Source organism: Hemiscyllium ocellatum, chromosome 3 (assembly GCF_020745735.1).
Source record: "Hemiscyllium ocellatum isolate sHemOce1 chromosome 3, sHemOce1.pat.X.cur, whole genome shotgun sequence".
NCBI lineage: Eukaryota > Metazoa > Chordata > Chondrichthyes > Orectolobiformes > Hemiscylliidae > Hemiscyllium > Hemiscyllium ocellatum.
Window position 1 is genome coordinate 128881755 of NC_083403.1, and position 17716 is coordinate 128899470.

Genomic DNA, 17716 nt, shown 5'->3' on the forward strand with positions numbered 1-17716 from the left:
CACTGAGTTTACAATGCAATTAAAGAGAAAGATTTAAAAGGGAACTGACTGTCAAATTTTTCACACATGAACCGCTAGAGAAGGTGGTAGGTGCAGGTTCAGTTACAACAGGTACAAAAATAGGACAGGTTAAGAGGGATATGGGCCAAACCCAGACAAATGGAACTAGTTTAGTTTGGGAAAAGTCTGTTTCCTGTGAAGACTGTGTCACTATAATAGTATAACGAAAGTCAAATAGACTGCTCTAGTCTGAATAGTACCAAATTAAGTTTCTTGATGAAGAGCTTATGCTTGAAACATTGATTCTCCTGCACCTCAGATGCTGCCTGACTGGCTGTGCTTTTCCAGCACCACACTCTGATCTCCAGCATCTGCAGTCCTCACTTTCTCCTGGTATCAATATTGAGTTAACTTGTGTCTGGCACCTCCAGGAGAAAGTTAGCATTCTATCATAATCTTGAATTGAGCTTCAGTGAAGGTGGGAAACCATTAAAGGATCAAGTAGTGAGCCATTTGGCAGACAATTCTGCCTCTCTGAAGCTCTTGCAGCAATGGTGTTGGTGACTGGTCAGTCTGGATGACTGGATATGATTACTTCAGTTTAGCTGCTAGCTAATGATATTCGGGCTGGGTAGGGCTCAGCCATTATGCTGATGTTGAAGATTAGGGGCAGGGAGTTGTTTGAGATGATTACTATCTAGTGCTTATGAAACCTGAGTGTTACATACAACTTGTCAGCTCAGACCTGGATGTTGTTCAGGTCCTGCTATAAATTGGCAAAGGTTGTTTTATTTTCAGAGATCTTAGAAACTGAATTGTTCATCAAAAGACTCATGCACAAGATTATAATGGAAGGAAGGTAACGAAGCATGATTGGCCAGGAACTATTTCCTGAAGCACTCAGAGATTAATATTCAAGATTTTCTGGGAATAGTAGTGAGTGGTAGGGATTATGTTTTTGTCATTTTCAGTTCAATTTTGTTTATTCTGATTTCCATCACCATCTTGTTTGCATTGTGCTATCACTATCTTTGCCATTTAATCACTCCTGTCTTCAACCATCACAAATATTCCCATTTGACCGTCTTGCATCAAAGCTGTTTAAGCTCTGATGAAAGGTTACTGAATTAAATGTTAACTTTGTTTCTCTGTCCATAGATGCAACGTGATTGCTGAATAATTTCAGTTTTTCTTTTTTTTTCCTCAGCATTTGCAATATTTTGCTGTTGTTACATCTGTTGGTCCACATTTATCAAAAAGCTTTTACTCTGTTGAAGATTTCCTGGCGTAATTCTTGCTACAATTGAAAATGTATAGTGATATCAGATAATTGAGCCTTACCTTCATTTTCTAGGCCACGCTTTTTATCAGCTTCCATTTCAGCTTTACGGTGATATTCTGCATTCTTGTGCTGAAGAAGTGCCTTTTCCCGTTCCAGCTGCCTTAATGCTGATTCTACATCTTTTCTACAAGTTATCTAAATGTCAGAGGCTTAATTAATAAACAGTATATTTTGAAAATGTCCTCAGAACGTACTTTTGCTAAAATTGAAATACAATTCTAAATTAGCACAACTTTAAAAGAAAATTGGAATTATTATATTTTCATTTATGATTACCAGAAATTTCAATCCGAACTAAAAAATGCAGAAAAAATAATCAAATTATGCAACATGAACAAATTAATAAATCCAATACACTATCATAATTTATCTCATTCCAAACGCAACATATTTAAATATTGTAAACTAAAAAAACACTAGCCTCTACATAAAACAGAAAAGCACCAAATGAAGATTATTGGAAGGAAACCTGCTAAAGGAATTATGGACAAACTGCACTTATTTTGCACTTCCAGCGACTGAAATCCATATTGAATTATCAGACAAGAACTCCACTACTTTCTGTAATTTAAAATTAACTCTTGAAGTCCCACTACATACTCCTGTCATGCAAGCCTCTAAAGTCAAAGCTCCATGCTGTTATATAAAGTTAAAAAACAAAGAGAATACAAACATACGCTGTGGTAGATTAACCATGCAGGCTGCGAGAGGGAGAACGAGTGGGTGCAAGATAGAGTGCATGTGAAAATGAACGTGTGAGAAAGACTGTACATGAGAGACAGAGTATCTGTGTGTGAGTATGTCTTTGAGATGGAAAATACGTGTGTGTGTGTGTGTGTGTGAGTGAGAGAGAGACACAAGAGAGAGATAGATAGATAGATAGATAGATAGATAGATAGATAGAAAGAATGAAAGAACGAAAGAAGAGAGAGAGCGTGTGCGCGCACGTAAGAGAGGTGCATGTGAGAGTGAATGCGAGAAAATTATTCCTTTTACAAGTTGGGTTTCAATGCGTACGTTTGCTTTGCATCAGGCTTCTGGTGGAGAACTACAATGTAATCGAACTAGTTGAGTCACCATAAAAAAATCTTAATGCGATAAAAACAAAATACCTTTCGAATCTAAAAATATGCAGTGTGTGTTGCAGGTTTTGATTCCAGAACATTTTGTCACTTTATCTCATTTTCATTTTTCGCTCACCATTTATTTTTGCTGAATACAAGTATGATGATAATTCATTTCCATTTCACAGAGAGAAATTGAATAGGCTGGGCATGTTTTCCCTGGAGTGTCGGAGGCTGCAGGGTGACCTGATAAGGTTTATAAAATCGTAAGGGGCATGGATAGGATAAATAGACAAAGTCTTTTCCCTGGGATGGGGGAGTCCAGAACTAGAGGGCATAAGATTAGAGCGAGGCGGGGGGGGCGGGGGGGGGGGGGGGGGGGGGGGGGGGAAGATATAAAAGAGACCTAAGGGGCAACTTTTTCACGCAGAGGCTGGCACGGGTATGGAATAAGCTGTCGAGGAAGAGGTGGAGGCTGGTACAATTGCAACATTTAAAAGGCATCTGGATGGGTATCTGAATAGGAAGGGTTTGGAGGGATATGGGCCGGATACTGGCAGGTGGAACTAAATTGGGTTGGGATATCTGGTTGGCATGGAAACGTTGGACCGAAGGGTCCATTTTCGTGCTATACATCTCTATGACTGTATAACTCTACTGAGAGGGAGCTTGACGTTTCTGAGGACAGTGTGATACAGGTTGACATTAGGAAGGAGGATGTCCTAAAAATTTTGAAAAACAAATGGATAAATAAATCCCCTGAGCAAGACAGGATATACCTCAGGTTATTACAGGAATGAGGGAAGAGATTGCCGCACCCCTGGCAATGATCTTTGTGTCCTCACTGTCCATTTTAGTACCAGATGATTGAAGGGTGGCAAATGTCATTCCCTTTTCAGGAAAGGGAATAGGGATAATCCTGGGAATTACAGACCAGTCAGTCTTATGTCAGTGGTAGGCTAAGTATTGGAGAGGATTCTGAGAGATAGGAATAATGATATTTGGGAAACCACAGTTTGATTACAGATAGTCAGCATGGCTTTGTGAGGGGCATGTCATGCCTCACATGCCTTAATGAATTCTTTGAGGATGTGACAAAACACACGGATGAAAGTAGAGCAGTGGATGTAGTGTACATGGATTTTAGCGAGGCTTTTGATAAGGTTCCTCTTGGTAGGCTCATTCAGAGTGTAAGGAAAAATGGAATACAGGAAAACCTGTCTGTCTAGATACAAAATTGGCTGGCCAATAGAAGACAGAGGGTGATGGTAGATGGAAAACATTCAGCCTGGAACTTGGTGACCAATGGTGCTCTGCATGGATCTGTTCTGGAACCACTGTTCTTTGTGATTTTTATAAATGACTTGGGATGAGGAAGTGGAAGGGTGGGTTAGTAAGTTTGCCGATGACACGAAGGCTGGTGGAGTTGTGGATAGAGTGGAGGTCTGTTTAGGTTGCAACAGAACATTGACAGGATGCAGAACTAGGCTGATAAGTGGCAGATAAGTGGAGTTCAATCTGGAAAAGTGTGTAGTCATTCACTCTGGAAGGTCGAATTTGCATGGAGAATTCAGAGTTAAAGGCAGGATTCTTGGCAATGTGGCGTAACAGAGGGATCTTGGGATCCATGTCCACAGATCCTTCTAAGTTGCCACCCACGTTGATAGGGTTGTTAAGAAGGCGTATGATGTGCTGGCTTTCATTAGTAGAGGGATTGAGCTTAAGAGCGGAAAGGTTATGCTGTAGCTCTATAGAGTCCTGGTTTGACCACACTTGGAATATTGTGTTCAGTTCTGGTTGTCTCATTATAGGAAAGACATGGAAGCTTTACAGAAGGTGCAGAAGAGGTTTACCAGAATGCTGCCTGGACTGGAGTGTTATGAAGAAAGGTTGAGTGAACTAGAGCTTTTCTCATTGGAGCAAAGATGGATGAGAGGTGACTTGATAGGAGGAGTGTACAAGATGTTGAGAGGTATAGACAGAATGGATAGACAGAGACTTTTTCCCATGGCAGAAATGTCTATCATGAGGAAACATAATTTTAAGGTGATTGGAGGAGGGTTTCGAGGATATGTCAGTTGTAGGTTATTTACTCAGAGTTCTGAATGCGTGGGATGCATTGCCAGCAGTGGTCGTTGTGTCAGATACATTAGGGACATTTAAGCAATTCTTCGATAGGCACATGGAAGTTAGTACAATGAAGGGTATGTAGTTCGACTGATCTTAGAATAGGATAAAAGGTTGGCACAATATCAAGGGCCAAAGGGCCTCTACTGTGGCACTGTTCTGTGTTCATTCCATCGAGATCAGGTGGCAAACTAATTTTCAGTAATGCTAATCTAGTGCATATCTTCTCTGTCTATTCCTACCTTGTCCACAACTCTCTTCTCCTTTAGTATAACTTTTACATCATCCATTTCCTTCGTAAGTTGATTACTGTTACAATTGACTACTACATTTGTGTTTTACTCTGCCCTGCCTGCCAAACCAAGTATCAGAGATGAAAGATCAAGATAATGGAATGTTTAACTTAAAAATGATCTAACGCTGTTTCTTTAACTGAATACAATGGACCTAAATTAGAGACAAAAATTAAAATGCACTTGGACTAGAATACAGAAAACAGTACTGTACCTCATCTTCCAAATCTTTGGATACTTTTTCAAGACGATTACTTGATGTTCTACAAACCAGAAGCACAACGTTATGACTGAGGTTGAAGGAATGCAGTGTCTCCCTATTCGCTTTACTTTATCAGTTACAACTCAAATAATACTACTTCATCCAGTTGCCAAGATGATTACTTAATTACCTTATGCACATCAGATTTTAAACAGAAAGATTAATCAACTCTTAATAAATACAATTATGGCTTATTATCAAAACACAAATTATTCTTTTACATAAGGTTATACAGGCAGAAGGTAATGATAAGATAAAAATCAAAAATCTGGAAGGAAAGAGAAAAAGATTAAAAATTGAAACACAGCTGGTTTTGTTAGTTCTATGAAAAAAGGACTCAAGTTCAAACAAAAACTCAGATTTAGATTAGATTAGCTACAGTGTGGAAACAGACCCTTCGGCCCACCAAGTCCACACCGACCCTCCGAAGAGAAACCCACCCCCTTATATTTACCCCTGACTAATCCACCTAACACTACAGGCAATTTAGCATGCCAATTCACCTAACCTGCACATCTTTGGACTGTGGGAGGAAACTGGACCACCCGGAGGAAACCAACACAGACAAGGGGAAATTGTGCAAAATGCACACAGACATTTCCCTGAGGTGAGAATTGAACCCGGTCCCTGGCGCTGTGAGATAGCAGTGCTAACCACTGAGCCACCGTGCCGTCCCTGTGTAGTTATAATCAAAAAAATTAATGTTACCAATTTCATACGATCATTTTGATTTCATTTAAAATGTGTGCATACCATGTTATATTCAATCCATTACAGTATTACACGGTATTTAAGACACAGTTTGACTCTATTAAGAATGATCTCTGATCTAAACTTGAAACTGAATCAGTTTTACTTTAATATAATACTGAGGAAAGGCTATATCATCGAAGGTAACATAATTAGGTATGATTTGGAGATGCCAGTGTTGGACTGATGAAGGAGCGTCGCTCCGAAAGCTAGTGTGCTTCCAATTAAACCTGTTGGACTATTACCTGGTGTTGTGTGATTTTTAATAATTAGGTATAACGTTGAACCAAAGGCCCACCTATCCTTGTCCAGTTTGGTGTGAATTTGAACAAAAGTAATGAGTTGCCCCATATATAGTTCATCAGTGTTCTCTTCATCAACAAAAATAAAGTTGAATAGTAATCATATATGCAGTGTACAAATTGGCAGCCTCAATTATCTCTATAAGCAATAACTAAACACAGAACAACCTTGATTATCTGAATGAGACAGGTGCGGAATATTTTGTACAAATAACTGATTGTTCGGAAAACTGATCTGATCGTAAACAAAGGAAGCTATACTGAACATAATTATTTGAAAAAGCACGCTTACAGAGTTTTTATTTCAATCGATAAAATATGTACAAATACTGGATTTTGCTTAAAAATTCATGATATTTTACATATAAAATCACTTTTTGTGTAAGTGAAATTTATTGTGGTGGAGGTTAGTTATTATCTTTTGAAGAAAACAGTTGCTTGAGGTGCTTGTGTTTGTTTCTGCCAGCGATAACATTTGACAATGATCCATCAACTTCGTTTTGTGCTTGATACCGCTCCATGAAAAGTCGCAAACCGCTTCGCTAATGGGGTCTGAGGTGGTGTTAGCATCCGAGTTTCCTTATCGCTCACGGTGTCCATACTTTTCTCCGCTGTTCTTCTGTGACTCTGTTGATAATCTGATCATCGCTGAGCATATCTGTTCCAATGTTGTTGCCACAGTTTACCCAAGCATCCATCTCAGCCTCTACTTAGTCTCCTAATCCCAAATATCTGCAATTCTTAGTGATTTCAGTAGTTACCCTTTGATCTGGATGGGTGTCCTCTTCACTGTCACAGCTACGAACATGCAAACCATTGTACCAACACTCTAACTGTCGATGGCTTGATGCGGTCTCGAGATTCAGCAATCATGAACAAAGCATTCTTGACCGTGAATGACTTGATAATTTGTGGCAATTCTTTGCGTGTATTCTCTTCATCAACTATATAGCTCAGTGGTTAGCACTGCTGCCTCAGTGCCAGGGACCCGGGTTCAATTCCCAACTCAAGCAACCGTCTGTGTGGAGTTTGTACATTCGCTCAGTGTCTGTGAGAGTTTCCTCCAGGTGCTCTGGTTTCTCCCACAGTCCAAAGATGTGCAGGTTAGGTGAATTGGCCATGCTAAATTGCCCATAGTGTTAGGTGCATTAGTCAGGGGTAGATGTTGGGGAGTGGGTCTGGGTGGGTTGCTCTTCAGAGGGTCACTGTGGACTTGTTGGGTCGAAGGGCCTGTTTCCACACTGTAGGGAATCTAATCTAATCTATTGCACGCAACATGTTTTGGCAATAATATTTCTTCATCATTGCGATGACTCCCTGATTGAGTGGCTGTAAGTTTGGAGTGGTGCTTAGTGGTAAAAACAAACACTTGACAGCTCCATCTGGTGACTCTAATTGGCTGTCTATCATAGCGTATGACCCTGCGTTGTCAACAAGAGGGGCACGTTGCTCGAGTCCAACACTTGCTAAATGTAACCTGATGACAGGTACAAATTCTTCCTGAAACCAGGATGAAGAAAGTGGATAGGTCATCCATGCCTTGTTCTGTGATTTGTATTTCATGGAAAATGAGTTCTTGTCACAGTTCTTGAAGCAACATGGATTAGAATAATGCCCAGTGCAGACAAGCAGCAACTTATGAGTGCCAATGGCATTGATGCAAGGGAAAATCGCAATGCAATACTTCTGCACTGTATGTCCCGATACCTGGTTTGCCTCGGTGGATGCAAGTGTTTTGTCTGGCAATGCACGCCAAAACAATTCACTTTCATCAGCATTTGTTCAAGTTCATAATTTTCTTCACGGATGATGGATTGTAGTTTCTGTCTGAATTTTTCCACAGTGCTGTCATCCATGGACATCTGCTTTCCAAGAACGCTGAGTTGCCTAATGCTGTGACAAACTTTAAAATACTATATCCAGCCTGTGATATGCTGTGATTGGACTCTGGATCTGCTTCACCTGCACGGATTCGTTCATGGAAACTGGAACCCATTTCTTGGAACATCGGGCCAGATATGGAAATCCCCTTCTCACGTTGCTTTGAAAACCACAAAAATATGGCTTGGTCAAGTTAATCATCTTTTGCTGGCTTCATGGATTTTCTTTTTAAACACATATGAAGTGTCACTTTGGTTGATAAATTTCTCAATCACAGGTCTTGCTTTAGCGATGTTGGACACTTGCTTTTGCAATGCTGTAAGCTTGGGAAATTTTGATGCATTTTCACCACAATCCAGACGCTGTAAAATCTCGCTTTTCTGTATGATTGTCAATATGATTCGCTTTCTCTTCACTGACATGGTAACAGCAATAAACTCAATCACTTTTAACTGATACATACTCGGAACAAAGTTGTACAGCAAACGAAGACACCACTCATTTTTCCATGCTTTTAAGTCCTTCAGCATGGCAATCATTTTTATGTGCGAAATGTATTTTAACACTGTTTAAAGATCAAACTAGAGAACTGTAAACAAAAGACGTGATCGTTGCACCAGTGTCAGTAACACTTCTTTCATGTAACGTTTTCACATGTTCTTCAGTAGAGGTAATCCAAGTTCACTTTTAATCAATGTAAACAAGACACGATTGTCACACCAGTGTCTATAACACCTCTTTGATGCAATGTTTTTACGGAACCTTGAGATCTTGTTCTGAAATCAGATAATTGATGCTCGGATAATTGAAGTTGTTCTGTGCACCTGTAATTAGTTAGCTGTGAATTATTGAGATAACATTTCATTTTGTCTTCAGGTTTTGCGAACAAAAACACTCTTTCTTATTCACAGCTATGATTATGGTAATTTAGTGAACTACAGGAAGATTATATTACACACTTAATTTTAAAAATTGAGTACAATGTAGATTATATCACAAGCAAAAAAGGGTACTGCTAGAAACAGACAGCAAGTCAGGCAGCACCTGTGGAGAGAAACAATTAATTTTGGGTTGATGATCTTTCATCAGAACTCCTGAGAAAAGAACATTTACATGAAACATTTAACTCTGCAAATCATCAGAATGCTATGTGGCCTGCTGAATGTTGCCAGAATTTCCTGAAGAAGGGCTTATGTCCGAAACTTCGAATCTCCTGTTCCTTGGATGCTGCCTGACCTGCTGCGCTTTTCCAGCAACACATTTTCAGCTCTTGCCAGAATTTTATGTTACTATTGCAAATTTCCAGCATCTGCCGTATTTGGCTTTTGTGTTACAAGATCAACAATTTTATTTAAATGACATGATTTTTTCAATATGCAATTAATTCTTACAAAAATAATGCTTTCCAAAATGAAATTGTAATTGGTTCCCGACATTTTTTTGTTGAATCATGTTCAAGGTGATAAATATCAGGAGTGGTATTAATCAACTTATTATTGAGAACCAGCAATTGATGGCAAACATGCTCAAATCACACAGTATGGACTAGATTCATACTAAACTTGTCACTCAGAAAGGATTCCAGCAACAGCCTCATAACAAACAAGTACTGCACCAGTAAGAAATGTACAAACTTGCATGCTAACCATCCTTTAGACAAATATAGATAATTATGCTCAAAAGACATTTTAATGTCCATAAAGCAGATTACTTTTAATTCTTCAAGCGAAGTTGGATTCAAACACAAGTTCTAAACGTGATAGGACAATTGTCCATGTTGCCACATACCTATATTTTTGTTCCATTTCGTCTTTGGCTTGCATTTCATTGTTCAATTGTTCTTCAAGTTGATGTAACTTCTTCTGTAGCTTTGCGGACTATAGTAATAATATGAACACGTGCAACATTGCAATAAGTTTGTACACAATTAGTTTTCAGAAAAATGTTGTCAGAGATAAAGATAATACACTTCTAAATTATCATATATATATATATTTATAGGTATAAATGGTTGAATGTTATTTTATATTTCACAAATTATTAAATATTATTGTATCATTTACTATTTACTTCTGTGTCATTTCTCTTAAGTTGAATTTGTAAAATCCACATTCGTCACACTTGTACTATATTCTATTTTTTAGTGGTAACTTTTTAAAACTGCATAATATCAATTATCAAGACTTGCATTATACTACTCTGCATGAAGTAATATTGTCATTTGCTTTCTATATTGTACAACCAAGCCGTACAAATCAAGAATGAAATAATTAAAATAAAAACACAAAAGTGCCGGAGAAACTCAGTTTGTCTGACAGAAAGTGTAGAGAAAAACAGAGTCAACATTTCAAGTTCAGTATGGCTCATGTGATATAAACTGAGAGATTTATCTAATTATTTTCATATCATTTATTCCAAGTTTGGGACTTTAGGTTTGAATTTGTAATTTGTAGGTTTTCTATATGTCTGAAATTAATAATTAATTTGTGACTATAGCAATGGTGATTTCTTTTAAAACAGTTTTTGAGACCAGGCTTTAGAATTAGTGAGTTTTTTGTATAAAATGGTAAAATTTTACAAATGAATATGATAAAAGAGTTCCAGATTAGACAGTCAAGACAGTATTTTTGAACTTATGGGAAACACCCATAGCTTAGAGGGAGATATTTTTCTTAATTTATTTGAGTTTTGGACATTCTCTGAAGTCCTTCAGTGAAAATGTTTGTATAGACCAGTGCTCCTGAGAAGGGAAGCATATAGTGTTAGTCCCAGACCAGATGCAGTGGGATAACCTTGAAAGGTTATTTAAAGCTTATTATGTTTACGCTCAGGTGTATAACATCTGCAGAGTGAAGCTGTATACAGGTCCACTCTATAATTTAAAGTCACAGATGGCTTAAGCCTAACGAGCTGTTAAGAATCAGAGACACTGGAGTGAGCAATGTTTTCAAGTACAAGGTGTGTTTATGGGTACTCGAGATGTGTCTTAGGTACTAGCAAAAAGCTGTTGCTTTTCTTTTAGCTTATTAAGGAGTGCCTTATATTTTCACTGTGTTTAAAGATCTCTGAATTTTTATTTCAAGTAGATAGTATGGTTTATTTTGTTTTATCTTAATAGTTTTTGTTAATAAATTTTTGTTTTATAATTGAAACAAAATTAGTGTTACATGCTTACACTTCAGCGAAACAGTACTACATTAAAATGAAAATGAATGAAAATATAATCTATCAAGTCAAGTTTCAGTCTTGGGTCAAACTTGCCCATTAATAGTATCAGCTGGAATCACAACAAACTTTTACCCTCAAGAACAATCACATTGGACGCGAAACGTTAGCTCTGTTTCTCTCTACATGGATGCTGTTAGACCTGCTGAGTTTCTGCAACAATTTGTTTTAATTCAGACCTCCAGCATTACAAGTACTTTGCTTTTGTTAGAACAAAATAACTTTTCTATTTATTTAGTTGAACTGAAAATTTCTGTATGTTATACAAATAAAATGCATCATGGAGGTCCATGATTTATAGCAATTAAACATTAACAAGCTTGGTTTATGTAATTCAAACACTCAACTTTTCATCCTGACAATGTTCACATGAATTAATGTCATTTACTTTCTATTACAACAAAATTATAATGTCTACTTGGCACAACATAAATTTAAACACAGCAAAGTCAACTCAATGTAACCAATGCCAGTTTAAACAGGGAAAATTATTTACATAATATATTGTTTTAAATTTCTGCACTAAAATATTTACTGTTTGCATTAGTATTCAAATTAAGAAAAATGTGACTTCAGTAAACCATCCTTATTCCTAATGCCCACCTCCACAAAACAAGTACCAACTGACTATTTAGTTCTAATGAATAGAAATATTTTAACAACCCACATTTTGAAAGTAGTCCACAGATTCAATTTAGCTGACTTCTCTAAACATGCCATCTATTGTCTGGTGAACTGCAAAGATTCACAAAGCAGGTTCAAGGTTCAACCCTGGTCTTTACTGGGGCTAGAGAGACATAACAGTTGGTCTCACTACTATAGGTTAGAGGGGGTAATGTTCCACAGTTTCACCTTAAAACACTATGTGGGAACCCTCAACTGAATTATCAATGTGAGTCTCAAATGAAAGGACTGGGCTGAGAAAAGATCCATAAGCATCGCACACATCCTTACTCTCTGCTCTTGTTGTCTAATACCCTATTCATGTTCAATATTTCGGACTCGAGAAGAAAACTTAAGATTGCTGAATGCTGATGGAACTATAAATCCAGAAGTAAATAGTTTCAAAAATAAACTGGGAAAAATAAAGTCAAGAGAAAATTAATATCAATTTTCAGAGTTTCCTTTTCTTATTTCTTTCAATCATGGTTTCTCTCGCATCCTTTCACTTCCAGAGCAAGTATTGATGATATCAGTAGCAAAGCAAATGGCTTGGAGGAGGTAGAAGCAAATAGTATATGAAGTCAAACTGAAATTACTAATTGCTGCAGGCATGATATGGTAGGTCTTGCTAAAGAGAAGCATTAATGTTTATGCAAAAGATAATCTAACAGAAAAAGATATGCACAATCACACACTGCCACCATAACCTCTACCTCCCAAAATGTTAATCATTATATTTTATTTTGATTCTTATAGGGTTCTCATTAGTATTGATTCAATCTATCTACATAAGATCATTTCAGTTCAATTGACAGGCACAAGCCTAAATGAATGTCAATTATACTTTGGCCCCACAGTTCTTAGTTTCAATTCAACAAGAGCTGAGGAACAGTACTAATTAGCATTTTAAAGTAGATAGGTTTTTGCTATTTCCAGATTTCAAGCATTCGACTATTCGGACAATGTTTATTCAGAATACAATGAAGTGTTATTCTTAATTGCCGCCTGGCAGTGGTCCCAAACATTAACTGAAAAGTAACATTAAATAAAAACTCTAATTAATAAATGCAAAGTAAGTTGCATCAGATAAACTAGATTTAAATAGAGTGCCAGCTAAATTATATTAATACTTCTTCAAAAAAAAATTCAACATTATTTTACATTGTAACTATTAAACAGATTTACACCCACCTCAATTTTACTGGGTAAATTAGGTTCATTCTCTTTGTACGATGCAGGCGAGTCACTTAGCAACCTGGGGGAGAAACACAACCCTTCTATTCAACATTTGACAACTTCTGAGATCATTCCAATGCACTCGTTTTTTAATTAAAGCTCTCTTGATCTCCTACAGCTTAGTGGCTTTAAGTGCTTAGCTGAATCATAGAGAGAAAGAATTTTTTTTCAGAAATTATTAATTCAAATGACTTTGGCATTGCTACCAAAGCCAACATTTAAAGTCCATTCCTAATTGTTGCACTATGATGAAGGCACAATTAAGGAGGTTGTTTCATGATTTCTGATCGAAGGACTGTGATAGTTTTCCAAGTCAGGATTGTGTACAACTTAGAGTAGTTCTTAAAAATGTGCTGTTCCCCGTCTGCCTGTTTCTCTAGCTGGAACAGATCATGTTCTTGGGAGGTCTATCAAAAGATATCTTTGCAAGTTGTTGCAATGCATCCTAAAGCTGGTACACCCTGCATACAAATTGCAAAGATGCTGAAGAAATGAATAGTTACATCGATAGATTGGCTGCCAATCAATTACGATTCCCTGGAGGACTTCAACTTTGCATGCTATTGAAGCTGCATCTATCCAGGCAAGAGAAAATTATTCCGTTGCGCTCTTGAATTATAATTTGATGGTAGCATCCAGGTTTTAAAAAGACACCAACAAATGCCCTGGGATACCGAAGTCATGGGAATGTTCAGCACTCATGTTGAAGATGTTAACTGTCTGACACTGTGTGGTACAAATGTTACCTGTCACTTAACAGTAGCCTGAATGCTGTCCAGGTCTTGCAGCATGTAAGCACAGACTAAGGAGTTATCTAAGGAGTTCTGATCAGAATGGAATGCAATTATCAGCCAGCCAACATCCCTACATTTATCATTATGCTGGCATGAAGGTCACTGATGAAATACTGATGATGGTTACCCTGAGACAACATCATGAGCAACTCTTTCAGCAAATGTCCTGGCGCTGAGATTATTGACCTCCAACAATTAAAACTATATCCTTAAGATCAGAGTATTCCCTACTTCCCACTGACTTCATTTTTTCTAGGGCTTCTTAATGCCACACTCCGTCAAATACTACCTTGGGGAAGACCGTACCACCTCACTTCCCACATTTTCTGGTGGATATCTATACAATAATTGTGCTGGAATATCTAGCTCATGTCATCTGCAGTGTGGCCAGGACGCCTTCAGACAAAAGCTGGCATTGCATCCAATGTCCTCAGGCACCGATTGATAAAGGCAAGAATCTCACAACACCAGGTGATAGTCCAACAGGTTTATTTAGAAGCACTACCCCTTGATCAGGTGATCTGATGAAGGAGAAGCGCTCTGAAAGCTAGTGCTTCCAAATAAACTTGTTGGACTATAACCTGGTATTGTGAGATTTTTAACTTTGTTCATCCCACTCCAACACCAGCACCTTCAAATCACTTCCGAATAGCATGCGAAGAGCAACAAATTGATAACTGGCATCTGCGAAGCTGAGAACTGCAGCAGAAAACAGAAATGAATCAATGACATAGCTCTTCAGGCTGAAGATGTTGGGAAAGCTTCAGATTAATCTTCTGCAATTTAGTTTGAGTCAGAAAACTGGAGCTGTGGCGTATGCACTAAAATCCACTCAGCGTTGTAGGCAGCTGGGAGATTAATACAGATAAACAATGCAATGTAGCTTGTTATGCAATGGGAGTTGATTTAAAGCATGGGCACTGCAGACAAAATAAGATGGCCAGCATTCATTCTCTACACTTAAAAATTAACGCTTGAATTATTCTGGTAATTGGTATTGAAAAGATAGAGGAACCATACAATTCTTTTTGATAAGGAAACACCATGTTGTTCTGTGAGAATAAAGCATGTGAATCATTGGATAACTCTTTTAGAGGGACAGGCTGTTTTTCTGCTCCATGATTCCATAGGCAAGAGTTCTTAAATATTTTTTTGAACAAGGACCTTGAAGAAATTGGTGTATATGCATACAACTATTTGGCAAATGAGACCTGATGCTATGTTAGTACAATGCTGACCTTTAAGTTTGGAGTTCAACGTTTTAATTAATACCATTTCAACAGCGGAAAGGATTCTTCACCAGTTCTATTTAAAGGATTCAAGTCCAAATGTAGATCAATATTTGGATGATTTTTTTCTAGCAATTATTCCAATTCTACAAATTTCAAGCAGTTCGTTTGATTGATTAAAATTGATAACATTTTCAGGAAGTGGTTTGGCAGCTGCAGAAGAACTTTTATTCACTTCCAGGCTTTTCCACAAACTGGATGCTCAGAGAGACTGATTCATGAACAGGTCATTCTTTTGGAATACAGTGCCACAGGGAGAATGAACAGAGGCCATATTGTCCAGGGCACAATTAATTGATGTAACTAGAAGGGGTTGGGGCTGTGGGTGGAAAAGGAGAAATCAGTAGGTCACATACAAACATAGTATTCAGGACCATTTCTGCAAATTGAGCCACAGCAAGGAAGTTTTGTAATGTCCATGTTTTGGTAAGATACCCCAAAGAAATTGCGACATCTGCCACAAACCCAGAACAGGGTAAGAGCCACACGGCCAGTGGCTGAGAAGGTGACCATAACAGTGAATCATTATGGATCTGCCTCCTGCACTTGCAGCATTTCACATTTTGCTAGCACTTGATGTGACTGAGGTCACAGACTCTCTATTCAATGAGACAAATGTGGAACAAATACCCAAGAATTGCTGGGATGACAGGCTTTCCTAAGGTGCAGGGTTGCAAGGGTTGTATGTACATCATTTTGTGGGCACTGTACAGCAACTCTGTCGTAGATAAGAACCAAAAGGGGTTCCATTCCCTTTCGCAGATTAACACCCAGCATTTAATAGTTACAGCAGTTACTAAGCCTCAATTCTTGGACTGTCCTCTATTTCAACTATATTCAAGTTACCTTGGAAAATAAAAGGTGGCTATCGTGCATCAGAATTTATACCACTGACAACATGGCTATTGATACTAGTACACATCCTGTGCACAAAAGAAAATTCGTACTGCCATACAAAACATTATAGAGCTGGCCACTGTCATGTTGAAACAAAGAATCTGCTTCTCAGACTGCTTTGCAGCAGTCACACTTTACTTAACAGAACATCATCAAGATTTATCATCGTTTGTTACAGGGTGGAAAACTTCATTATTGTGAGGAGACAATGCCACCAATTATACAGACAGCAGTTAAGGAGCAGGAGCATGAGATACAGAAAGAGGAGGAAGAGGCAACCAATAAAACCTCTTTCTATCCAGGATTATTGATGTAGAATCCATCTGGTTGCAGTAACTGCAACCTGAAATTGCTATTCATAAACAGCCTTATATTCCCTGTATCACTGACCATCAGAGTGTGCTTACTTACAATGCAAAGTTAGTACAGAACAAACATTGCAAATCAAATTTACAAATAAAATCATTCAATATTGCGTACTAAAGCCAAATAATCACTTTAGTGCATTCACTAGTATGTCTTTGCCTTGTCTACCGATTCCATGCAGTGTTGCCTCGGTGGCGGAAATATGTCTGGTAGAAAACTGGTTTTCAGTTGAAGAGACTGCAGACAGTTTGGTCTGGTTTGGTTTGCTGTCAAGCACCAACAAAGGCACTGGCACAATGGCAGTGGTTGGAGGATATATCCATCCTAGGACAAGCCAAACAAGGACATGCACGAGAATTCCTAGAAGCATGACATTCCAACCGGAACGATATCAACAAACAAATCGAGTTAGACCCCATCTATCACCCTCTGAGAAAAGAAAAACAAAGTGACTTCACCACAGGAAATGACATCACTAACCCAAAGAAATCCAAACATATAAATAGAAAGCAGGAATTTTCAGCATTGCTTCACATGAGGTCCACTGTTATCCTCAAACAGAGCAAGTTTGTGCTCCACTGAGCTGGTGCTATACCTCGAAGGTAATGGCCGAGGAATTCTAGTAACCTGTTAGAGGACAGGTTGTTAGTTGGTCGTGACAGTCTGCAAGTCCCATTGAGCGTTACAGATTCGCAGCCATTACAACAAAAATTTGATCTTTAATAATCTGTTCCAAGTTAGAACTTGGAATCTCTGACGTCAGACACTGGCCACCGTTTCATTGTTGGCTGCACTAGTGCACATGGAATTATTAGCCACTGTCATGTTAGAAAGAATGGGTTCCAACTTCTGTGAAAAGTCCGGTGGAAAGTTGAGAGTGGACTGATCCATGTTTCTTGATACCAAACATGTCCTGCTGGTTGGCTTCACAATGAACCAAGCATTTTGTGTGCACACTGATCAATCCCCTTCTATATGTTGCGCCAGTGCTCATCCTCAGTTAAATGGGTACAGAACACAGGTGCAACCTCACCTTCCGAAGAACTAGCACCTGCACTATCTTTGTCCCTTGCCCAAGTTGGGGATGATTTGTTCCCAATTTCTCACAACAGGTATGCGCCTCCTCCAACTTATCTTCCAAGATACTGTACTGTCAGGATCTAAGCAGATACCTGCAAGTATGAAATCAAGTGATGGTGCTGTGTCTTTACCACATGGGCAAGGA

General features: G+C 38.3%; 1 protein-coding gene across 3 annotated transcripts in view; it reads right to left on the minus strand.

Annotated features, from left to right (window-relative positions):
* The window catches only part of rock2a (rho-associated, coiled-coil containing protein kinase 2a), a 221407-nt gene that overhangs the window by 68134 nt on the left and 135557 nt on the right, over window positions 1-17716 (minus strand). For all 3 annotated transcript variants that reach the window (XM_060853502.1, XM_060853497.1, XM_060853491.1), the window contains exons 10-13: window positions 13101-13164; window positions 9810-9898; window positions 5041-5089; window positions 1342-1477 (exon numbers count right to left, since the gene is read on the minus strand). In XM_060853502.1, the coding sequence (XP_060709485.1) occupies window positions 1342-1477; window positions 5041-5089; window positions 9810-9898; window positions 13101-13164 (338 nt within the window). The remainder of the gene's footprint in view (window positions 1-1341; window positions 1478-5040; window positions 5090-9809; window positions 9899-13100; window positions 13165-17716) is intronic.